This window comes from Poecilia reticulata, linkage group LG3, assembly GCF_000633615.1.
Source record: "Poecilia reticulata strain Guanapo linkage group LG3, Guppy_female_1.0+MT, whole genome shotgun sequence".
NCBI classification, from domain to species: Eukaryota; Metazoa; Chordata; class Actinopteri; order Cyprinodontiformes; family Poeciliidae; genus Poecilia; species Poecilia reticulata.
The window spans coordinates 20,157,821-20,183,360 of NC_024333.1; the positions used below are offsets into that span (position 1 = coordinate 20,157,821).

The window sequence follows — 25,540 nt, forward strand, 5'->3', positions numbered from 1 at the left end:
TGAAGACAACTAAAGAGAAAAAGAACTGAAGAGAGCTGAAAGAGACAAAGCTGAAGACAACTAGAGAGAAAAAAATTGAAGAGAGCTGAAAGAGAGACAGCTGAAAAGGTTTATTTGGAGCCCAGTGGAGGAAGGGTAGCCTGTGCCCATGAATTGTTTTAAAGAAAACCATAAAACCTACAGCAACAAAGCTTATATTCCCTCAAACCAGACGCTTGGCTTTGATGCATAAATTATTTCTATAGAGTGCAATTTGTATAAACAGCGGCATTTTTGTTTGCGAAAAATCTAATTTTTGATAGAGCTTCAGTTACAGTAACACACATTGGCAGTTTGCATTACACTGTAAAACAGAAAAAACTGGCATAAAACTTAAATTGTGATGTTTTTTCTAACAATCCATAAGAAATATCAAAAAGTTAAATGTCTTGTAACTTTTTTAGCACATACAAGTGCACTTAAATAAGTATATAAATGCAACTGAAATGTTTATTATGCCACTAATTGTACAGTACATTGGTGCAGTAATTCATGCAAAAGGAGCCCTGACCAAGTATTCCATAATGTACTGTAATAAACCTACTTTTTCAGTCAGCTCATATAAATGCAAAATTGGTTTTATTTATCTTGTACAACATTAGAATAGCAGTGATAAATACCTAAGTTGTATCAGTGTGTGTAATGTAGATGAGTTTATTTTTTTTGAATATTAGCTTTTCAGTATTTTAATTCATTTCAATGTACTTTATATTTTTTAGATACTTTAGCTTTACAACATTTATAAAATTACAACTTTAAATACAAAAATTTCCTACTATTTAAATTGTAATATATATTTTATTTTAAAGTATAATCAGATATAATTGAGAATCAACTGGAATACAGTTTCTGATTATATTTACCTTTTAATGTTATATTGTAGTTTCTCAGCTCCTATTACACCACATAACATCAGCCGAATTAACCCCCATCATAAACTTAAATTTTACGTACGCAGTACGTGGATTTCTTGCCATATTATTGACGTAATTAAAGGTTCACTTGGTGCTCCGTGTCCCCCACCGGGTGTTTTTCAGACCTACTTATGTTGTTGACACGATTAAACGTCACCCAGGTGCTGGGGAAAAGAGGACAAGTGACGGCAGTCGAGTTGGGACATTTCAGTTCCATAATACCGACACGATTTCCACCAATGACACCAGAACACAAAGCGACACTTGTCACTTCAATATTTCTGTCATTTTTAACAATCTTTCATCGGACGTGATTAGAGCTCGGCGGCTCTGACGTAAACTAGATTGTTAGGCGAGTCTCGCGCGGACAGTTCTGGGTATGGCAGGCCAATTTATCATATAAATAGTCAGCGCAAACATCCATAATTCACTTTTCCTTCTCAAAAAAAAAAATAAATAAATAAATAAATTTTACGTCACAATACTGTTACTTTGTAAGATAAAAGCCACTCTGGACATCTGGACGTACCGCCATTAGAATTTCCTAGTTTCAGTTGGGAATGGAAATATAAGCTTTAAAAGTAGAAATGTTATTATTCAGATGGATTTAAATTCTCTAGTTAACTGGGATAATTTCTTGGATCCCAGAATCCAAGAAATTATCTGGGATTATGCTGTGAATCCCAGATAATTTCTCGGATTTTATCTGGATGGGATGAATGGCCTATGGTGCCATTCATCTAAGGACTGCCAGTGTTTTGTAACTTCTGACTTTTCTAGTAAGATTTCTGATTTATCTTGGTGATCAGATACTTTTATTTTTCCAAGATGGATCTCAGTTTTGATTCTCGAGTACAAGTAGTATGAACTATTTCAAACAGAAATGTTGTTTTAACATATGCTGGATAGTGACTACGTTATCCAGTTACATCTACTCGAGTAACATTTTGGAAAAAATTTACTTTTAAGAGTATTTTTTAACAGTGCTGTACTTTTTTACTTTTACTTGAGTAATTTTATTATGAAGCATAACATTTCTGAATGCTCAACCCACTGTGAGTAACGTTACTGCATGAAGAACAAGCTTGTTTTAACCAAATTAAATGACCAGATATAGACACACACTTGCGGTTTTTGTTAAAGTTTCTTAAATTTTATATTGAAAGAAAATAATTTGCATAAATGTTTCTTTTGCTCAATTTTGTTATTTTGTAATGTATATCAATTATTTTCACTTTGGTCTTTAAAATACCAATATTGGTCCATGAGATTTTTGTCATATTGTATTCGCAGAAACATGACCGAGTGAGCTGTCTTAACATCAAACTATCTGGGACGTATATTTCTCCTGTAACCTTGTCAACAAGAGTTTAGGCCGTTAGGAGAAAGTAAACGGCTCATAAACTCTCTGACTGTACTTTATATGCTTTCTACTTTGGAAAACCTTTGTGTTTGTAAGTATTTATATGTTTGGTAGGCACTTACACTTGATGCTGTCTTTTTTCGCTGATAAAATATAAAGCATTTATGTAATTTTTGAGCGTAGCATGAAGATATATAGATATTATTAAGTAATTTCTCATTCTGTTACATTTCAGTTACAAAAACGTTTTGAGTGTAGCATTAAGAGGGTTGCATTAACCAGTAATATTTTCCCCTTCTGTTGTATTTCAGTTACAGAAAAACACATTTTAAAAAGATCTTCAGTTCAGAAAAGCAAGACTTATTAGTTGATCGCTGGCTGTCAAGCTACATACACATTGACATGTGTTGTGAGAACAGCACAAAAAGTATTTTTACAACGCTATGCATGTCACTTTACTTGAGTAATTTTATTTACCTGAGTAAAATGTCTGGATACTTGACCCATTGTGGGTAACTTCAATGAATGAAGTACACGCTTATTTTATTAAAAAAAAAAAAAAAAAGATCACCTGGCACAGACACACACCTGCAGTTTTTGATAGTTTTATATTGAAGGGAATTGATTAGGAAAAATGTTTCTTTTGCCTAAATTTGTCATTATGTTATTTATAAGAATTATTTTAATTTTGGTAATTAAAATACAAAAAAAAAAATCCACATAACTTTCTGTTTTGGTACATCTGATGATGTAATTTTTAATTTTTAACTTTTATAAACCGTCACTAAGTTGTGTCAGTATGGTGTCTGATAATCTGAAAACGTCGAGTCGAGGAGAAGCTTGATTTTTTTCCACCGATTATTTGTCTCAGTTTTAATAAATATTTAAAATAACTATTTTTAAGCTACATAGGCCCACTTTAAAACTGCAGTATGTAATGATTATAAAAGTATCTTTTCCATATTTTTGGAAACTGTCACTATGTCATGACAGTATGGTATGAGACAGGTAATTTGTGAAAAAAATCAAGCTCTTCTTCCTTAGACCCTAGGAAGAGGGTCAGAGCCAGAAGCTCTGACCCTCCTCCTGGCTCTGTTTTTGACCGAGAGCCTCCATTTCTTCAGACAGCATAGTAGTTCAGGGAGGAGGTGAAGGACATCGATTTTTTTTTCACAGATTATCTGTCTCATATTATACTGTCAGGGCAGGGTGACAGTTTTAACAAATTTGTAAAAAAAAAAAAAAAAAAAAAAGTTATATACTGCACCTTTAAGTGATTCATTTTGTGGTGCTATTTTTTTGGTACTTGAGTAGCATTTTTGTCTTTTACTTGAGTAATATTCTGAAGTAGTCACACTCTTACTTGAGTACAATGTTTGCGTACTTGTAGTTATTTGTCCTACTGAGCTAAATCACAGCCACCTCTTTGATTATATGTTACAACGGCCTGCCATACCATCCCATCTGTGCTTTCCTTGAAAAGATACGCCGAAAGCGCGCAGGCTCGTCATCCTCAGCGCCGCCCTGTAGAAAGAGAGAGAGAGAGACAGAGAGCTGGAGACCCCCTCCCCACCTAACAACCCCAAACCCCGCAGGCTCTGTCACAACGACCCCACCCCCCAGCCCCCTCTGAGCGAGGGCACGGAGCGACAGGCTCGCATTCGCGGAGAGAAGACCGTTCCGGGATCCCGGCTCTGTTTCGCCCTCAATCCGGGGCCCTAATGCAGTAGCGGCCAGCGCGGAGGAGAGAGCGAAGTGAGACGTAACGCAGCGACCGAGAGTCGGCGAGGGACAGGGCGGACTGGGGAGACGACGGGATCGCTCATTCGCCTGGAAACATGGGATGTACACTGAGCGCCGAGGAGCGCGCAGCTCTGGACCGGAGCAAGGCCATCGAGAAGAACCTGAAGGAGGACGGGCTGGTGGCCGCCAAGGACGTCAAGCTGCTGCTGCTCGGTAAGAGGAGAGGCTGCGGCGCCTCGCTGCGCTCATGGAGGGGCGGAGGTGCTCTCCGTGGTGCTGATCTCACTGCCTCTGCCTCCGTTCTTTGCAGGCGGCGGAGAGTCCGGGAAAAGCACCATCGTCAAACAGATGAAGTAAGTGCCATTTACTTTGTTTATTATTACTATTTTTATTCAAATTCCGGTCTCATTTTCTCCGCTGACAAACTCAGTCTGAGTGAAAGGCCCGAGATTGCGCCTCCCCTGTCTGCACGGAGGTAGGCTGGGCCGCCATGTTTCGAGAGGCCGAAGCCCCAGAGGAGCACCGGTGACTCCAGCACCTCCTGCAGACCTCCAGGGAGGCCGTCCAGGGTGCTGTTCACCGCCGGGGGTGCTGAAATGTAGTTAACGAGGGTTTCGCTTGACTACAGGGAGTGTGCAACTAGGGATATGTACAGGGTGTGTGTGTGTGAATTACAGTGAGATCACTACTGCTCCATTAGTGAATACCTCTGCTTTTAATCTTAATGGCTTTAAGTGCCCGATATCGCCGGGAGTACTTTGCCTATAAAGCGGATTTACTCAGAAATATTGCTTCTAAAACCGCATCTAAACCTTCCCCTGTCTAACCTAAATCACCCGTTGATGTTTTAAACGACTGCTGTTGTCTTCCCTAAACCTCTTATTCAAGTTCCTAGATGTTTCAGCACGAAAAGACACAAACCTCCCTGCAGTGTTACGACTGGATCCCACTTCCTTGGGTCATCCCTGTACCTGTGTATTAAATCAGATAGAAATGGGACACTCCTTCAAGCAGCTGATGCATTCTCAGTTCTCACTTATTTCTACTTCATAAACACATTTGACTTCATGTGCACATTATGTTCTTAGCATACAATTACAATCCTGCAGCGGGCGTTCTTAAAAAAATTACCAAATGTATTCTACTGAGAAGTAAATCTACCTTAACATGTTAAAAGTGCATTAATGTTTCTTTTCCAATATAGTACATTTGGTACAATCATCAAAAAAGGTGCTGCAGAATTGTATGGCTAGTCTTCCTGGTGCTACTCCATATCTATCAGAACGTTCTAGTTGTTTTAGTGGTGAATGTTAAAAGTTAAGAATATTTTTTACAATTTTGCAGCATTTTGTGTTGGTTTACAGTATTTTGCCAATATGAGAACTCTTCAAACGGAACATTTTAGTGGTTGTTGTGCCTTTTTGAAAGACGATAACGGGGAAAATCTTTACATTTGTGAGCGTATTTTCCACCTTCTCCCTCCCCCTACTTTACATAAACAATTGGCTTGGCCTACCCCTTAGGAACGAACGAGGAGCAAGAGGTGAAATGGGACTGAGCATTTATCTTGGGAGAAGTTTGCCCAGCCTCCTCTTGTTTCCATTCAACCTCATTACCCTGCCAGTGCTCCCAGGTTGCAGCATATCCTACGGCTCTGCCCCGAACCCAAGACACTTCTCAAAAACACTGTTTACAAATTACTCTTAGGGCCTTTCCCTGGCCTGGGCAGGCAGCGGATGGATGGGTTTTACTGCTCACTTTGAGTCATAAAGTGCAGGTATTGGAGGCGAGCGTGATGACATCATTGTCACATACGGTGGAAATCCTTTTCCTGGTCGCATTCATGAGAAAGGAGTTGAAGTGTAGTATCAACAGGCATGAGGAGGCTGTTCAAAGGCTCGAAAATGGTCGTAAAGTGAGGTGAAATGATGCATGCAGCGGGGTGGATATTATGAATAAAACAGGCATGCTGCTGTCGCCAGTCAGCTGCAGAAATGTCACTGATGTCTATTTTTGTGCTTTTCCTCTTTAGCACCCTGTATTGGTCAGAAGGAGTTTCATTAATAACTCATAATGCTTTTTTCAAACAGAAGAGTCCTAATTATTTTGACTTTATACACTATTTATACCATGAAATATTTTTATGTCTCAAAATATGACAGAAGAGTTTAGGCATTTTTGTGAAGAAAAGCACACATTTTAATCAAAAGCAACTTTTTTTTTTTTTTTACGTTTCCATTTAAGCAAAACTGGTATTTTCCGCAGTAAAACATAAGCAGCTGATTTTTTTTAAACAGGCAAAATAAAATATATTGTAATCTGCAACCCAAAAATGCAGCCGTTCTCATTCTCCCTTCGCAAAAGGTAAATTTTTTTTATTCCATAAAACTGTTAATTTTGATGATGGTGCTGCAGATTCAGGCCATGTGGCTGATCTCTGCAGCGAAGCATCTTTTCATAATGTGCCCTGATGAGATGGAAAAATGAAAACCGTGATCCCTTATCTGTCTTCCTCATCGGATGTCAGTCGGTGTTTGCGAATGACGCGATGAATGTTGGACCGCGGGTCGGTTTCTTTATAGGTCCAGTCAGTCGGGGTGAGGAGGGCCTTATGGACCAGATCATAAGGAGTTTAATTGTGCCTGGTCTTGTGTGGTCGTGATTGATTAGAGCTCAGATTGATCTCGCTCCATCGCTCGTCATGCATTATAAATGATTTAAATATCACATTACTGCCAAATTACACATCGCAGACTGAGAATAGGATCAATTCCTGCTCCACTTTAACATGATAGAGAAGGAGGAAAGATAGAAGAAAACACGACCAGAGCTCACCGCAGAAGCACGTACAGCTGCAGAAAAATCAGGAATAGTGAAGCTTTTACTGTAATAAGTCATTTGTTTTGAAATGTAGGAACATATGGACAATTGAGACATTTTTTTTTCTTTTCTGTTTAGTCCAGGCTTGTGCCTGTCTGATAATATCTCTGTACGCCTGCAGGATTATCCATGAAGATGGCTTTTCTGGGGATGATGTGAAGCAGTATAAGCCTGTGGTCTACAGCAACACCATCCAGAGCTTGGCAGCCATCCTTCGAGCCATGGACTCGCTGACGATTGAGTTTGGAGACAAGGACAGAAAAGTTAGTCTCACTCACACCCAACCATCTGAACAGTTGATCCCTAAGAAATTCAATTTTATTAATATAATCTTGAAATGTGAACGTGTCCGAGAAGAGCTGGACGAGTAATAAATTCACTTATGCGCAGTTTTGAAAAGTTAGTTTGAAAAAAAGCCCCCAAAACTGTCTCAGCTGGCGATGAATAATTAACAAGATTATATTTCTGTGTCTGTTCCCCTGAACTTATGAAACAGGCTGACGCAAAGCTGGTCTGTGACGTCGTCAGCCGCATGGAGGACACGGAGCCGTACTCTGCCGAGCTTCTCGCTGCGATGAAGCGTCTCTGGGCCGATCCGGGGACCCAGGAGTGCTTCAACCGCGCCCGGGAATACCAGCTGAATGACTCGGCTCAATAGTGAGCGCAACAAGAAGCAGCTGTTTTTGGAAAGAAAGGAAAACAAAAACAGTAGACCTGTAATTTTTCCATCTCTTCTCCTGTTGTCAACAGCTACCTGGACAGTTTAGACCGCATCGGGGCGGCAGATTACCAGCCAACAGAGCAGGACATCCTGAGGACCCGAGTGAAGACCACCGGCATCGTCGAAACCCATTTCACCTTTAAAAATCTCCATTTCAGGTGGAAGAAAAAGAAGCCCCTGCCGCAGCTTGTGAGGACTGAATGCTACCAGTTTTAGCTCCTGCTCTGAACCGACATGCTCCGTGTTTCCAGGCTGTTTGACGTTGGAGGTCAGAGGTCAGAGAGGAAGAAGTGGATCCACTGTTTTGAGGATGTGACGGCGATAATTTTCTGCGTCGCTCTGAGCGGGTATGACCAGGTGCTCCATGAAGACGAGACAACTGTAAGTACTGGCAAAACATGGAAAACATTTATGCCTTCAGTCTGTCACAGGGAGTTTATTAATTATTTTTCATACAAACAAATGTAACAAAAAGTGATTTATACAGACGGGAAATGACCAAGTCAGTCCAGTAAGACCAGATATTCTAAACAATGAAGAACCAAGGAAACAATACAAGGTTGATACAGAAAAACAAAGCTGAAAAGACAATAAAAATGTTGAAATAACACCTCATAGAAAAATAAATGTTAATAATTAAAATATAAAAAGATAGTGTAAATTTAGCTTATAATTCTAATGACTTTTTTTTAATTAAACAAAAATATTTAAAACAACAATGGCTAAACTGTTTAAAGAAATAATTGTTGTAATTGTTAGTAGCTACAACAGAAATGATACATTAAAACAAAGCAACTTGATTAAAAAAATAAAAGCTTAGTTATTTACAGATGTAAAATACCTGATAAATGAATAACTAAAATATAAATAATATAACACTGAGATATAATTAATCAATCAAAAACTTGCTAAAATTGCACAAAATTAGACTAAGATAATAACAGTCGGAAAGATTTCCCTCAGTGCTGTTCCTCCTCCTCTTGCAGAACCGCATGCATGAATCCCTCATGCTCTTCGACTCCATCTGCAACAACAAGTTCTTCATCGACACCTCCATCATCCTCTTCCTCAACAAGAAAGATCTGTTTGCTGAAAAGATCAAGAAGTCGCCGCTGACGATTTGTTTTCCAGAATACACAGGTGAGTCGGCGGACCTTCTTCCTCTCCTGCTCGTCTCGGTCACAGGCGAACCGAGCGTCACGTCTCGCCGCCCTCTTGTCTTCCGCAGGTGCTAATACTTACGAAGACGCTACGGCTTACATTCAGGTTCAGTTCGAGAGCAAGAACCGCTCTCCCAACAAGGAGATCTACTGTCACCTGACCTGTGCCACAGACACAGGGAACATCCAGGTAGTGTTTGATGCCGTCACCGACATCATTATCGCAAACAACCTTAGAGGCTGCGGCTTGTACTGAGGCCCAGAGCCAGAAGCACAGAGGTCGTCATGGAGCGCGTGAGGTGTTAATAATGATAATTTTGATGATTCTTAAATACATAAATATGTAATTCCACACGTCCAAACGGGACCCAAAGAGCTGCCGTCAAACACCACACTGGATCATTGCCATGATTTGTATCCCCCGTCATTTTTGTTTAAAATCTAAACCCTCCCACCCCCCACATTTTTTTTTCTTCGTTTTGTTTTTTTTTTTGTCTTTTAAAAATGTGTTTTTAAGTTGAATGTTCTGTAAGGCTGGAAGCACCAGAGGTTTATTCAGCTGAAGCCTTGCCCAGAAACGCAGAGGAGGACGCCGTCCCGTTACGCTCTGAATACAGCCTCTGGTGCTCCATGCCACGAGCTGCTGAGTGTGAAGGTGGAGATGATGATGATGATGATGATGATGCTGCTGACGGTGTCTTGTGGCTGAGGGGCGTGGACGCAAAGAAAAGAAGGAGGCTGTGCTAACTTTCCTTCAAACTGCAGGTCTGTCCACTTGGTTTGGCTCTCATGAAAGAGAGGATTCTTCTGTCCAGAGCAGCTGCTGGCTGCTGCCCATCAGCCAGTCATTCCTTCAAGAAACAAAGAGAAACATTGGTGCCAACCATCTGAGGATAACAGATAGGGCAGTAGGGTCAGAAATTAGAGCTCATACTGTTGATTTATATTATTTAAATATCAGATTTTATTATAATGAAAGACTTATTTATGCCTCCGTCTCCCTCTTACCTGGAAGAAAAGTCCTGTGCCACATGCAGTGCTGTGAAAACTCGCCCCCTTACAGACCGTGGAGTTTTTGAGCCTGTTTGAGATCATGCCACATCTTATTGATTGAATTTAAGCCTGGACTTTGACTAGACCACTTCGAAACCTCCATCTAGCTTTTTTTTCCCTCTGCACTATTCAGACATTTGTGCTTCAGCTCATCACCCTGATCATCACACTGCCACCACCGTGTTTGACTGTTGATATGTTCTTCTTATGAAATGTTAGCTTCACGCCAGGTGTAACAGGACACATGATCTAAAACATCTGAATATTTTCCTAGAAGTTGTGGGGATCATTAGGATATTAAAAGGGGAATGTGAGCTGGTCCTCAGTGGGTTTTGCCTCTAGGGATCCGGTTTTGGCCCGGTCGTTTCCTGTATGTTGAATCATGAACCTTAACGGAGGAAAACGAGGCCTGCAGTGCTTTGGATGTTCCTGAATGAGGCGGTGTCGATGAACTCTTAGCGGATATTTTAGGTAGGTTTTTAGGTAGGCTGGGAAGGCTCAGCACTGTTCCACGTTTTCTTCATTTGTGGTTAAAGGTTTGTAGCTAAAAGCCTTGAAAACGACTTTGTAACTCCGTCCAGACTGATGCATATGAATGACTTTGTTTCTCTTTGGTTCGTTGACAGATGTGATTCAATAAAAAAAACAAAAACAAAAAAAACCCAGAAGAAATAATCTGCAAGGGGGTGAAAACTTCTTCACAGCACTGTATTTATTTCCTTTCATGAAACCCCGAGGTGCAGAGGGTCCCGAGCAGCTCTGCATCAACATCCAGGCTTTGGCGCTGCTACGAGGCCCCTGGATGTGAAATTGCATAGAAAAGTGCAACCTCACCTCCGGCAGTCTTTGTTTGGGGAGTTTTTCCGATTTAACCCTTCCCCCGCCCCCTCGCTCTCTCTCCACCGTCCATCATGTTTCTCTGTTTGCAGGGAAATCTAAAGTACAGCCCCTCATTTTCACCCAGACTGCCCCTCTCATCCCCTGTACTCTTTAACCCATCACATATCAGTCAGTCCTCACATCCTATCTCCATTTTCACCCTAAAAAGCACCGTACTGTATATATATATTATGATTATACCAGATTTTTTTTTTTTTTTTTTTTTTACTGTGAATGTTTCTGTGCTGCACCCCCATCCTATTCAGTAGTTTATTGGTTGCTCTCATGTGGAATGTTTGTGCTGAGCCAATCGAATGTTGTGTTTACATTAAAGCCACACTTTTCCTAACTATCTCTGCTTTGGCGGTCTTGAGTTTTGATTGCGCCGCGACGTAACAAGCTGTTCCCTCCGCTTTAATCTGTACAGAGAATTAAGGCTGGACCAGGAAATTAGGCTGCATATTATGAGAGAGTGAACCACTTTTGATGCTTCACTGCCTCGTGAACAAAGCTGCCCGTTTGGAGTCAGAAATACGCATAAAAAAAAAAAGATTGGGAGCGGCTCTGGCATGGCAGTGAAATGTGCTGGGTGGCAGGGATCAGGAGCACAGCGCAGCAAGCTCTCAATTTATTAGGTTAAAAGTGTTCCATCATCACCGGCAAAGGAGCTATTCATATATTGGATGACTGGGCTGGATCAGCTGTCTGACCTGCTTCTGTCAGTTTAATGGCCGGGACGTTCATTACTGCTCTGCTGCACCAGCGGCCCCACAGCTCCGCTCCACGCTCCCAAGTGTATCCCCGTTTCTCTCTCGGCCTGCCACAGGTTAAAAATACTCCACCGTAATACAGTCACACATTTATGATTTTAATTACACATTTTTACAGTTAACTAAAGATCAGGCTGCTCGCCGTCGCTGCTGTGAAAAAAACGCGTCTCTGGAAGCTCAGCTGGAACTGAAGCAGACTGGGATCAGCTGGGCAAACTGCAAAAAAAATAATAAAAAGGAAACACCACTGAGGAACAAACAGGGTGTTTGTTTTGTGTCGCGCACACATCTGTTTAGAGTTTTTCTTTTTTTTCCATGTGCTTCACAGTCGCAGACGGCCACTAACTCGTTATCTAGAGTCGCAGCCTCTTGATATCTTCGCTTCTGAAGTCGATCCGCAAAGCCAGAACCTGACGCACCTCGGCGGGGGTCAGCCGCCATGTCAGTGGGCCTGAGTTAGGACCCCAGTAGTCCAGGATCTCAGTCACCTGCGGGACAGATAAGCAGAAACCTCAAGATGCTACCAAAGAGACTGAGAGCTAGGCAATGTTGATCTCACTCCACCTTTAAGTTCTTTAGTTTTGACATATATTTTTAAAAACATGAAAACTAAAAATATATAAGATTCTGATTAAGTCTGAACTTACCTTTAAGAAAAGTAAGACAATGCACAAAGAGGAATCGGTTTTGATTTGGACACAGTTTTAATGATCACGTTAGCAGGGTTTCTGCAGGAACTCAAAGTTAAGACTTTTAAAGACCATTATGAGGTAGATTTAAGACTTTTATCTCCTTTATCTTCACAGAAATGTACGAACATCATCCAGTCAACTGGCATTAGATTTGCACTTATCCAGGATGGATGCAAAAAACTAGCTAATTTGCTAGCAAGGGTACGTTAGCAGCTAGTTAGCAGTAGCCTCAACTATCCAGTCACACTCAATGTTCCATAAGAGAGAAAACAAGAGACACACCACATGCGATTAAATACTCCTAACTGATAAACGTATTTAAAGCCAACTTATTGTGAACGAATTTAAAACATTTTAATTTTAGATGCATAAATTTAAGACTTTTTAAGGACGCGTGTCCTTCCACAGACTTTTTTTTTAACCCCTTGAATGAGCCAGCAGAGAGAAAATGCCAGAGCATTTCCAGCCTGTACTGAGCCACTGAGTTACACAGTTGCCCCTCTCCCACCTGTTGCTGAGAGTACTGACTTCCAGTTATAAACAACATGGAAGCTGAAGAAGAGTCACCCATCCCTCTTATTTGGAGTTGGTGAGTAACTAACTGTACGTCTGAAGCAGCTGGCGTGTTTTTCTCCAACTGTTACTTTATTAAAACGAGAAATGCAAAACAGATTAGACAAACTGTGCAACAAGTTCTTGAAAACGACTACATTTACAAACTCAGGTATCAAAATAAAATTCAACATTGCAATATAACAAAAATTAAGGTGCAATATTAATAAGTTACCTGTTTTAAATGAAATCATTTGAGTCGTTTTACATTTTTGAGTGAATAAAATGAGACAGCTGCGTTTTTAAATAAGATTATCGCACAGTGAATATTTCATACAGGCTCATGCTTAAAGGCCATTTTATAGTCATTACATATTTGAGCTTACTGCGTTCTAACTATTTTTATCTCCTTAGCAAAGACATTAAAGGTCAGAGGCTCCAGAGAAAACATGTTTATATTTCTAATAAGAAATCTTAAATATGTATTTGTAACCCACTACATGCTTTTTTTAGGCAAAGTTGATTCATTTATCGATATTCTTCACATCTACAACTAGTAAAAGTAATATTTGGTCTGACCTATATTTTTGCAATTTAAGGTTAAGATTCTTCTCATCTAGAAAGTTCAATAATATAGTTTCTTTTCACAAAAAGTAATCGTAACGATTAACTATTAAAACCAGTGGAACCAGAAGAAGTGCAACGCCACAACAGGTTTTAAGTGTGTTGGTGTGAATCTGAGTTACCCGCTCCAGGTTGAGGATGGTGGCCATCTGCGTGAGGCGAGCGAACTTGTCTCTGATGGTCCAGGTGGTGACCGTGGTGAGGTACGCCACCAGAGACCGCAGCTCTTTGTCGAACTGCAGCCCTCCCAGCTGCAGCAGGAAATGCATTAACCACAAACCAGCAGGATTCATTAGCAAATCACTGCAACTTTTCAAAATAAGCAGGGAAGGTTTGGCGCCACCCTGTGGCCAAAAGCAGCTGCTCACCCTGCTAAAAGAGCATTTGAGCACGGTCTTCTCCAGCTCAACAGAGATGAGGCTGGTCATCAGGCTGGTCAGGGTGTCGTAGATGACAGGACTGAGGGCCGTCTGGGGAGAAGAACCATGACGATTACAAAAGCAGAATTAATCCGGTCAGGAATCGGCCACTTTAATGTTCGTTACCTTGAACTCGGCCATGAGCTGCTCCAGGTTAATGATGAGCTGCTGCACCCAGGGGTCGTTGGCTTCATAGTCGTTAAACTCTTCCTGTGAAGATCGGCCACAATTAAAAACAAAAACAAACCCTGGTTCTGGTTGTTTTCTGTGAATGTGAGGTGAGCAGAACCTCCTCTATGTTGTGGGAGATGGACAGAAAGCTGCTGATCCAGGGCTTGACTTGAGGCTTTACGGCTGTCGTGTTCAACTCCGTCAGACCCTCCTAAATATAAATACAATTAGGGTTAAATGTTGAGTTAAGAGCATCGAAGTCAAAGTTTGAATAGATTTGGCTTGGTCTGAGGAGAATCATTGACATTTCTTCATCGTTTTGTGCTCGTGTCGAACCTGCAATAGATCCTTGAACTTTGCAGAAGTGCTGACGAGGTCGGACAAGCAGCTTTCGATCTTTGCTTTTTCACCAGATCCGACTCCCTGAGTGAACAGCTTGGAGCAGTCGTTCTGCCAGGAAAAAGAGAAAAAAACAATAAATCTCTGCTTTTTCAACCTGCAGAGAAATTTTCCTAAAAGAAAGGGGAGAAATGCGCCTTTTACCTCCAGGTTCCTCTTTAGCGTTGTGATATTCTCACTGCAAACCTCCACGTTATTCAGAGTGACCTGCGTTTGAAAAGCATGTTAAGGATTGAACAGAACTGCACCAGACAGAGATCAGGACCGGACAATATTCTCTAGCTAAGCTCCGATTGGGAGAGGAAATGCTGAGAAAGAGAGTTTTGACCAATTCGTTAAAGGTGACCCATTATGCTTCCTGGAACCGATTTGGTAGGTCTGTCGGCGATACAAAACCAGTTTGCAGTTAAACCTCTGAGTCCTAAGTTTCAAATCTCTGCCTGGATATTTTTGCTTATTTTAAATGTCCACAGTTCTTTAAATGTCCTTTGAGTAAAAATATTTGCCCATTTATCCATAACAACTGGAACTTATTATTATTTTCGCAATTTACTGTCTATTAAAAGAGTGACTTATCAGATTAATTTCACTTCCTGCTATGGCGTGGAGTGAAACTACCGTAATAACCCGATATTGGCTGGAAAGTGCAACGTCTCCCGTTTGGCCTTGAAGGGTTTAAACCAGTTGACCAAAATGTGCTTTAGCTCAGCTTGGGTTGCTAGGTAACGGGCGGAACTCTTCTGGGGTTGCTAGGTAACGAGTGGGGCTTCACTGGGTTGGTGCTGATTTGTGACGTTACTTTCTGGAAGTTTTTAAAAGACTCATTTTCCAGACACCAAAAAGTTAACTTATTTAACTTATTGTCAAAAATTGGATGGGTGTTTTTTTGTTGTTGTTTTTTTTAGGCACTTGGAATGTTTTTAGAATCAGTCGAGACCCAAATGTAAATGGAAAAACACACAAAATGTGAATTATGAAATATAGGTGTCCTTAAAGGAATAAAAAAACAAAAAATTCCTGCTACTTTCAGTCTATTAGACATCAACCAACGACAGGTTTTTTTGAGTTTGCTCACTTTTTTACTGATATGAGTTACAATCTCTACAAAAAATATTTGGTATCAGTCAGACTTCATCTGACTATCGGACCAGAGTTTTATGCTAATATACAACTCTGGAAAAAATGGAGAGCCCACTGCACTGAACCCCATTGAAAACCTCCTGGTTTCTCCACCAGATATCGATTTCTGAACTCTTCTTGAGTTAAAACATTAGTGATATTGTTTCTAAATGAATATAAACGTGTTTTCTTTGCATTATTTGAGGTCTAAAACCACTACATCTTTTTAGCTATTTTATGCAAATAAATACAACATACAACATTTTTGCTTTGAATTTCAGAGACATGTCATAGAATAAAGTAACAATGTTCATTTTACTCAAACATAAACCTATAGAGAGTAAAATCAGAGAAACTGATCATTTTAAATGCTCTCTTACTTTTTTCCAGAGCTGTATAAATTATTATTTTTTTTTTACTTTTGTCTATATCCTGAAGCAAAAGATTTTATCACCTGAACCTCGGCTGTTAGCTGCAAATATGGAGAGGATTTTACTAGCAAACAGAAGTGGGAGCGGCACACAGCGGTGTCTCCGATCATCTTACCAGGAAGGCAGCTTTGGCGTTTTCGGTGCTCTCGATGCCCAGCGTGTTAAACTTTCCCTGCTGCAAGCTGCTCTGCATCAGGCTGACGGCGCTGCTGACGCCCCGCTGGATGTCCTGAAGCGTTGTGGCCGGGAAGCCCTGCCGCAGCTTGTTGTACAACACCTCTCTGGCAACAGGGAAGATAAGAGGACGGAGGTGAGACAAGAGGCAGCGGTTTGTATGAAGCCTTTAAATTGTGCCTGGTGGGGAGGCTGAGGAGTCACCTGAAGTCTGACTCCAGCAGAGAGTTGGCGTGGTTGATCATGGCGCAGAGGCAGTCGATGTTGGAGCTGGACAACGCTCTGCTGATGCACTTTTTAACGATGTAGAAACAGTCGTCCACCATGCTGCTGGTCAGCTGACCCTTCTCGTAAGTATCCATGGTAACAGCCTGAAGCAGGTGAGAGTAATTAATAAGTTATGTAAAAATTAGGCAGCATAATTTCACATTAACAGGTCATATTATGCATCATCTCTTGCTTTCACACGTGTATTTAGCATTTAGCAAAGCTAATTTCAGCGTCATTTTACTGGATTTCCTAAAATATATTTATTTATCTTAAACTGGGACCTGAGTCCAAATTTTGCACCGTAAACAGGCAAATGTGAGCTGGTATGACAATAAAGTTGAATCCTTGAAGAAGTAAGATTAGAATAAAATAAATAAATTAAAATCTGATGCAGCCTGCAGCTCTTGGACTCAAGCAGCGACGAAGAAAATACATCAAATACTTTACTTCTTCTGAACTCTACAGACTAAAATGTTTTGGTAAAAAGCTGAATAAATGAAAGGATGATAAGAAAACAAATAGCCTCCACAAACACTGTTTTACTTTCATCAACATCCGATTGTTTTTACAATTCAGACAAAAATGCATAGCTCACAAATGAGTCATGTTGTGCCCACAAAACGTTAAGATCCATGTCGTCACAGAAACAATTTCTGCATGTAGCGTCACGATGCAATCCATGTTATTTTTGTTTAATGTCAGCAACATAATTTGGGGAAAAAAAACAGTAACAGAAGAATCATATTGTTGTTAAATTTGTGGCTCTTCTCTGGACATCCTGTCTACCAACAACAAGAGGCAAGGCGCAGCAGGATTAGAAACCTCCACGAATGCCCCAGGGAGCGAATCTCATAATGAGGCGTCGAAACAAGTCTAACAAACTGGAAGTAATTCGTTTAACTGGAATCAGGTCGGTAACTTGGGACATGAAGCAGAGCATCCCTGAGAAACCGAGCCGTTCAAAACAAAAAATAGGAGTTTGACGTTTATCTTCGGCAAAAGGAGAAATGGATTTGAAGAATTAATCGACATGGAAATGTTTAAAGCAGAGGAGTGGAGCATAAATCCTGAAGGTCGGCGTCTGTAAGTGTGTCAGAGTTAAGACTCCCGAGTCAAATAATCCGATCATCAAGCAGAACTACGTATTACTAGAAATGAAAACAAAATATTTGGTTATGAGTTTCAAAGAGCGCTCTGCAGAAAACAAAAATAAATATCACAGCACACGTTCTGGAAAAACTGCAATGAACTGAAACTAATCTGGTTCCTTGGCAGCAGGTCGGTGACTTAGGATGCACAGTTCTTTAAAAAGTATTCAAACCCTGAAAACATTTTAGTTTTTTTTACCTTTTGTCACATTACAATAACAGACTTTGATGTATTTTACTGGGATTTTATGTGAAAAACCAACAAAAAGTCACACACAACGAGGAAGAGGAAGGAAGAGTTAATAGGTTTCAACATTTTTTTTAAATCTGAAAAGTGTGGCATGCATTTGTGTTCAGCTCCCCTAGATCTAAACATAGTAGTACCACCTTCTTCTGAGATTACAGTTGCAAGTCTTTAAAAGTGTTGCACAAATTGTTTATCTCAGAACAGACAGACGGCATTAACATTAATGCAGATGATAATCCGTCCCATCAACTTCAGTTCTGACTGAAAACAAATGATTTTGTCTCAGCTGTGCCGTCGTTTTTAAACTTTTTTTTTTAATTTATCCTGCCTGTCGCTCAGCCAAAGGCATCTTTCTACTCTGCAGAGCAACAATGAATTATTCTATTTCATTCTACATCCAAATAAGCATTTAAAACAAAAGCTGTGATTTTTTAAAAAGCTTTTTATAAACATCTTACTGTCATAACTTTGAATTTGAAAACTATTTCCATGTCATTTTGTGTAAACTTGAATTAAATTGTAGTTTATGAAACAAAATCTCCAGTATTACTAACTCCAGAGCTTTTGTGAGTCTTGGGAGATTATTTTGAAACAGACGTGACGCTTCCTGACCTTGTTGACCGACTCTCTCATGTAGTACTCCTCCATTGGGATGTAATATCCAATCAGCTCCTGCATCATGGTGCTCAGCAAACAGTGCTTGATTAGCTTCTCCACATTCTGCTGGTGCTCTAACAGTTTTTTTGGAGAAAATAATGGAGCAGTTAAAAACAACAAAAAAAGAGAAATATTCCTGCCTTGTGATAAAACTACCTGGTGTGATGCTCTGAGCGTCTCCGACCTCAAAGTCGGCCATTATGCGGCGACGCAGGAAGCGCAGGTACAGCTCCGCCCTGGCGTTCATCAGCGTCACTTCTGCCAGTACGGGGTCCAGCTCCCTGTCCGACAGGAGATTTTATCACAGAGTTTATATCCACAGCTAATTTGTGAAACCCGCCCCTCAGCGGACCTTTCAAGGTTTAAATGAAAAGTAAACAGAATAAAACGATCAAAAAGAGACAGTGAACAGTGGATTTAAAACTACTGAATTACAATATTTAAAAGTGGATGCAGTTCTGGTTCATCTTTTGTCAATTCTTAAGCCCTGAAGTGAATATTTTAACGTCAGACTTGGTCTTAAAATCAGTTGGTAATGAGTCCCAGAGTGTACAGCTAAAAATAGAAGCTGTCTGATTGATGATGATTCTGACGACTCGACTGCAAATATAATTTCAACAAATATAATTGATCAGGTGCTACATGACTGATGCATTTATGAGGACAAAAACAAATGAAGCTGTCAAACAATACCATATTGTTGGTATTGATGGCACTGTTCTTAAATGGTTCCAGTCTTACCTAGAGGAGAGAACATTTTCAGTGAAAATTAGTGACTCTGAATCATCTGCTGTTTCAATGACTTATGGTGTCCCGCAGGGCTCAATTCTGGGCCCACTGCTTTTCTCTCTTTATTTATTGCCTTTGGGTTCTATCCTTAGGAAACATGGGATTTCTTTTCATTGTTATGCTGATGATTGTCAGATTTATTTGCCCATGAAGCAGAAGGATGTCCACTCCATCAAACATCTCCTGGCATGTCTTGGTGATATTAAATCTTGGTTGGCCTTGAACTTTTTAAATTGTAATGAAAACAAAACAGAGGTGATTGTGTTTGGACCCAGTGGCTCCTGTGAGTCCTCCTCTGTTGACCTTGGACCTTTGGAGGTATATTTTAAACATGTTATTACGGACCTTGGTTTTAAGGTGGACAGTGATTTTAAATTGGACAGCCAAATCAGAGCCGTGGTTAAGTCCAGCTTTTATCATTTAAGGCGATTGGCATCAGTGAAATCTTTTCTTTCCAGGCAACATTTTGAAACAGTGATCCACGCTTTTATCTCGACTCGACTGGATTACTGTAATGCACTTTATCTGGGAGTCAGTCAGTCGCTGCTCTCACGTCTGCAGCTGGTTCATAATGCAGCTGCAAGACTTTTGACAGGAACTCGGAAGAGGGAGCATGTGACCCCTGTCCTGGCTTCACTTCACTGGCTGCCTGTATATTTTAGGATTCATTTTAAAATTCTTTTGTTTGTTTTTAAATCACTGCATAATCTTGCCCCGGCTTACCTCTCTGAGCTTCTTCACCCCTACGTACCCTATCGGTCACTCAGGTCAGCAGATCAGCTGCTCTTGGAGGTACCAAGATCCAGGAGGAAGCTCAGAGGGGACAGGGCTTTCTCTGTCATAGGTCCTAAGTTATGGAATGACTTGCCTTTGCAGGTCAGAGAGGCCCCTTCACTGTCCACTTTTAAAGTTCGTCTTAAAACCCATTTATTTTACTTGGCTTTTAACTCCTGTGGGATCTAGTTTTAGAGTGTATGTTTTTGTTTTTAAACTGTAAGAGTTTTTTATTTTTTTTATTATGTTGTGTTTTAATGTACAGCACTTTGTATCAGCTGTGGTTGTTTTAAAGTGCTTTATAAATAAAGTTGGTATGGTATGGTATGGTAAAGCTCATTAGATTATTCTTCTAAATAATGATACAGTGATGACAGTGGATTGACTTTATTTATAACTTTTGTCTAAAGAGCCGATGTGTTTGGTTACAGTCGGAGCGGCCTGTGACAATCAATCAATCAATCAATCAATCAATCAATCAATCAATAAATCAATCAATCAATCAATCTATCAATCGCATGATGAATTAAAACTAGCTCTATAATTCCCATTTGCATGTTTTGTTTTTTTTGTTTTCTCTCTTCCTATCAAAGACTAGACAACAAAAGGCTTCGGTTTGACATGTTGGTCTCAATTAGCCACTTTTGTGAAGGAAAATGTTGTTTTTTTAACAGACTTCAGTATCCATTTTATTTGTTGTTTTATTTATCTTGGATATGTAAAATGTCCTTCAGCTTCAGTGTTAAATGTTTGTTTGAAATTTGCTTTGCTGATATTCGAAAGAGTGAACTTGCCACTATATCACTTGAACATGGTCTCAATACAACAACATTAGATTTTATCGCAATAAGTTCTGAAACAATTCATTGTTATCTTGGCAGACCTCCCTGTGTCTAAGCACATATTATATCTGACAAATGAAAATCATACTAATCATACCGAGGGCTGCCTGACTTGATGTTATTTTCTAATTACCGTATTTTCTGGACTATATAGAGCACCTAACTATAAGCCGCACCTACAATTTAAAAATAAAAAAATAAAACTGGAAACGTACATATATAAGCCGCACCGGGCTATAAAGCCACTGATGTATCCGCCGCTCTCAAGGACGCAGCAGAGAGCTGGTTCGGCTCCGACGCCGAACCATTGATTTGTTCACGCCGAGTTTACGAGCAGCGGCTTCATTTCCCTCCTTTACTGCCAGATCGACAGACCTCAACTTAAAAGCTGCATCATATGAGTCTGAATAAATTTCTCAGTCATGTCTGCTGCTAGCATGTGCTTGTTCTAAATGAAAATTAGCCCTTTCTTCTTTGATTTCCAATTTTGACTTTCAATGATTCACTTCCTGCTAAAGCGCCCCCTGGTGGTTGAAGAAAAATGCACAGAAAATTCACACCGGGCTACAAGCCGCATGGTTCAAAGCATGGGGGAAAAGTAGCGGCTTATAGTCCAAAAAATACAGTACGTATTTCTATGAATAGAACCACTGCAGAGACAAACAGGAGGTGAATATAAAGCAGACCTCGGCTCGATTCTCTCCCCTGGTACGCTCTTCATCATGCTGGTCTGGACAATCTGGAACTGGAGGGAAAAGGGTCAGAGGGATCAAGAGCAGAAACCATGCAGCTCCGGTGCAACACACACACCTTGTTGTGGTATCCTCTCTGCTGAATGAACTTATCAACAATTTTCTGGGCCTGACGGTCGCATTCCTGCTGCAGGTGAGTGATGAGGGTGTACAGGTGGCCCGGACCGTAATACGTCTCCACTATGGGCTGATGAGTCTCAACGACACGAGCAATGCCTGTGAGCAGAAACCATCACATTATTGGAGTCGTGTGATGAGCGGGAACCCAGGTGGGCATGCAGAGGGGGGTTCTCACCTTCCAGCAGCAGCGTCAAAGTGTCTGCAAATATCAGCAGAGCTCTCTTCTCTCCCAGATCGCCTCCTGTCGCCAACAGCAGGTTCTCCTCGGCTTTGGAGGCAAGCTGTGTGGAAAAAAATACACAAAACGTTTCTCAAATCATCACGTGATGAACTGGAGCTACGAGAATCTCGCAACAAGCCGGAGACACTTTTCAGGGAAGACTGTAGAATAAAAAGCTGGAGCAACTAGAAACAACAGGTCTGCCTAAAAAAAAAAATCAGACAGACAGCTGCAGCTGATCTAGAAAGATTGAGTTCTCACTAAAGCCAGGAAGGTAGAGCACATTTATCCAGCTCTAAAGTTCCTAAACTGGCTCCCTGTAGCTCAGAGAATAGACTTTAAAATACTGCTGTTAGTTTATAAATCACTGAACGGCTTAGCATCACAACACATTAAAGATCTGCTGTTGTCATAGCAACCTTCCAGACCTCTTAGATCTTCTGGTTCTGGTCTCCTTTGCATCCCAGAATCAGAACTAAACAAGAAGAAGCAGCATTCAGCTTCTATGCTCCACAACTCTGGAACAAACTTCCAGAAAACTGCAAAACAGTCAAAACACTGAGCTCCCTTAAATCTAGACTACAAAGCCACCTGTCTAGAGCTGCTTTTGAAACATTATTAATGAAACATTAACCAACATTCTGACCTGTAAAGATGGGACTTGGCAAAAAGCATCTTGAAATGCCTTGTTGCTGAAATGTGCTATACAAATAAAATATGTTTGATTGATTAATTGATTGATTGATTGATTGATTGATTGATTGATTGATTGAATGATTGATTGATTGATTGATTGATTGATTGATTGAAATGACTCTACAAAACTACAACAAATAACCTCTACCCCGTCCAGCTCCTTAGCAGCTCTCCTGTAACCCACCTGACTGCACAGGTACTGGCCGAACCGGGCCAGGCCCTGCTGGTGGAGGCCCAGCAGAGGGAAGATCTTGAAGAACCTCTCCACTTGAGCCAGGTCGACGGCTGCTACGGCCTCGTCGAGCTTCTCTGCCACGATCACTTTCAGCTTCTGCTCCGCCTCCTGCAGAGTCACCAGACTGGCGTCCACAGCGCTGCCTGTTCAGAAATGATACATTATGACTGTCAGAGTTTATCTACTGAAAACAAAAAGATGAGAGAAATATTTCCAGCTCGTAAAATGCAAAGGTTAAATATAATGGTCATATCTTAAGCATTAGAACTGAGAAGCACAATCCGGACTGACACGGTAACAAAAATTAGATGCTAAACATGAAGACAAAAAAACAACCAAAAAGTACAAAATTAACACTCAGCGTGTTTCCATGGCAACGCAAAACTATAAATAAGAAGAGTCGTACTTTCTTCTCCCTGACGGCTCAACTCGATCACTGATTGGTCCAGAGAAAGGTAGCGATGGATGTGAGCAGCCGCCTGTTCATAGTCTTCGTTACGCAGCGCCGTCTGAACGCCGTCGGTGCAGAACTTCAGGTCGAGGATGTCGTCAGCACGCTGGATGACGTTATAAAGCCGGGTCTACAAACAATAAAATAAAATAAGACCTTTAGACATATGCATTAATTATCAATGTCCCCACTTTAAAAAAAAATTAAGAGGTTTACTTACTTTTGCCAGGTCTAGCTGTCTGACTTTCTGGCTGACATTTTCAGCCAGACTGCAGGTGAAAGTGATCATGCCTGACAGCTGGCTGGCATCTCCTCCAATCAGCTGTAGGTTCGGTCTGCAAGGAAAAAATAAAGCGCATCAACTATATATATATATATATATATATATAATATATTAATAAAGATCTCAGAAGAGCTCAGTGAGGCTCAAACAGATTTATTAAGTCTTTACCCCATCCTCTGCAATGCCAACATCTTTGTGTGAATGCTCCCCTCCTGCCCCACCAGCCTGTCGAGCTCAGCTTCCACTCCTGTCTGTAATAAACAGAACAAAGACAAGTATTTTTAAATTAAGCAGCATGCATGCAGTACAATCACAAGACGTGTGCATCAAGGTCTAACTCAACAAAACATCAACTTAGTCACATAGGATAAATTCATATGCTCAAATGTATATTTCAAGAGTTTACTTTTGCTCATTTGATGATGTTTTGGAGAAAAAAAAACAACTAAAAATAGAATTATTTTTTTGAGAATGTAAACATACAAAAATATTTTCTAAACAAATAAATGTTCTGTTGTGGCCATGTTATATTCTCCCCAGAAACAGCAAATGTTAATTGCTTTCATTTGATTTAGTAGCTCAACTTCTCTAGATTAGTCTAATAGCCTTTGCGCAACCTACGTCACACTGAAATCTTTCTAAAACTCTTACTATACAAATTAGGAGCTAAGATATCCTGCAAAAAATATATATACCAGGTTGTAAAGTAAGTACAAATCCTCTATGTTTAAATGGGGAATACATTTTGAGAAAATTTTCTAGTACGAGCCAATCATTAACCTCTCAATAAACAATGAAAAAGTATTTCCCAATATTCTAACTAAGCTTTTGCCTCAGCTTTGTTATACAAACCTCTATAAGGCAGAAAATGAATTTCACCATTGGGTGCAGAAATCTTTAGTGAGACTCAAGCACAGAGATGCATCCATCAGGCATTTCCTAGCAGATTTACTATATGACTCCAGTTGTCACACATTATGCGTTTTATTCTAAGAACTATAACAAATAAATAAGAAAAATATGTGCAGTAGGTTGTTTGTTCTGGTCGTCTGTAATGTGTTTTATTGTTTTCCTCAAATCCACGCACAATATCCAAACACATATGACTCCTGACGTCTCTATGGGGTAGGCACTCATGTTTTAACAGTGATTAAATGATGATTTACAATAAAATAGCATAACAAGCAGAACAATAATGGTGAAAAATAATGTCTAAAGTTGATTTGACTTGAAAAGTCTGGATAGCAGCTGGATAGCAGATTTGACTGTTTTATTGTTTTGCTAAACTCCGCTGTAATTAACTGTAATAAGGTTTTTAACACAGAACACTGCAGTAGTTTCTAAAACACAGAGAGAGGTAGCTTTGGTCCAGATCCTTTGATAATTAATCAACAGCGGATTTTGTTAGCTCTATGACTGAAGGCAGCAGCATCACGGAAGTTTACATGGTGACGTAAGCAACAGACTGAGCTGTGCCTCCGATACGTACCTCCTCGGTACAGAGCTGCTGGTAAACCCGCTCCAGGTCATCCAGCTCCGTCAGCCCGGAGATGGTCTCCATGCTCACAGTCGATACAGAGCCAGAGTCGCTTCTTTTGGCTACCAGAGCTACACTGTCAGCCATCTTCCGCCACACGAAAGCTACTCCGGCGTCAACGTCATCAGTGTGCTAATAATCCCTCGGTTTAGCTTGGCAGGTAGCGCTCCAGCAACAACTTCGGCTTTACGTCTATAACATTGTCCTGTTACATATTGGTGTTCATCAAGATGCGTTTTATTATGCATATTATTACATTAAACAAAACTTCCCACTTATTACTGTCGGAATTAAACACCCAACCTGAGTAGACAGCTTTTGGGGTGAATTACCCCGCATATTTGCGCATGCGCACCACACCAAGCGCGACTCCTTATTGGCTTTCATGAGTTTTTAGTTTTTATGAATTCTGACCT

At 40.5% G+C, this 25,540-nt stretch overlaps 2 protein-coding genes across 3 annotated transcripts; one reads left to right on the top strand and one right to left on the bottom strand.

Annotated features, from left to right (window-relative positions):
• Window positions 1-2,317: 2,317 nt before the first annotated feature.
• On the top strand, window positions 2,318-11,104 carry gnao1b (guanine nucleotide binding protein (G protein), alpha activating activity polypeptide O, b). The gene is made up of 9 exons (XM_008405417.2): window positions 2,318-2,407; window positions 3,800-4,272; window positions 4,370-4,412; window positions 7,061-7,202; window positions 7,436-7,596; window positions 7,690-7,818; window positions 7,912-8,041; window positions 8,647-8,800; window positions 8,889-11,104. The coding sequence occupies exons 2-9, from the start codon at window positions 4,155-4,157 to the stop codon at window positions 9,074-9,076; spliced, it is 1,065 nt and encodes a 354-aa protein (XP_008403639.1). The 5' UTR covers window positions 2,318-2,407; window positions 3,800-4,154; the 3' UTR covers window positions 9,077-11,104.
• Window positions 10,958-25,296, bottom strand: cog4 (component of oligomeric golgi complex 4). 2 transcript variants are annotated; one of them, XM_008405416.2, is made up of 20 exons: window positions 25,077-25,296; window positions 23,756-23,838; window positions 23,525-23,639; window positions 23,260-23,434; window positions 22,803-22,996; window positions 21,878-21,983; window positions 21,641-21,798; window positions 21,517-21,575; window positions 18,582-18,706; window positions 18,381-18,499; window positions 16,308-16,474; window positions 16,045-16,210; window positions 14,524-14,586; window positions 14,317-14,430; window positions 14,099-14,191; window positions 13,936-14,019; window positions 13,759-13,860; window positions 13,513-13,641; window positions 11,869-12,010; window positions 10,958-11,738 (listed from the first exon to the last, which is right to left on the bottom strand). In XM_008405416.2, exons 1-19 carry the CDS (start codon window positions 25,209-25,211, stop codon window positions 11,876-11,878), a joined length of 2,322 nt encoding a protein of 773 aa, XP_008403638.1. In that variant the 5' UTR covers window positions 25,212-25,296; the 3' UTR covers window positions 10,958-11,738; window positions 11,869-11,875. The 2 variants fall into 2 exon arrangements, with proteins under 2 accessions (XP_008403638.1, XP_008403637.1); XM_008405415.2 differs by having other exon boundaries at window positions 10,958-12,010.
• Between the last annotated feature and the right edge of the window lie 244 nt (window positions 25,297-25,540).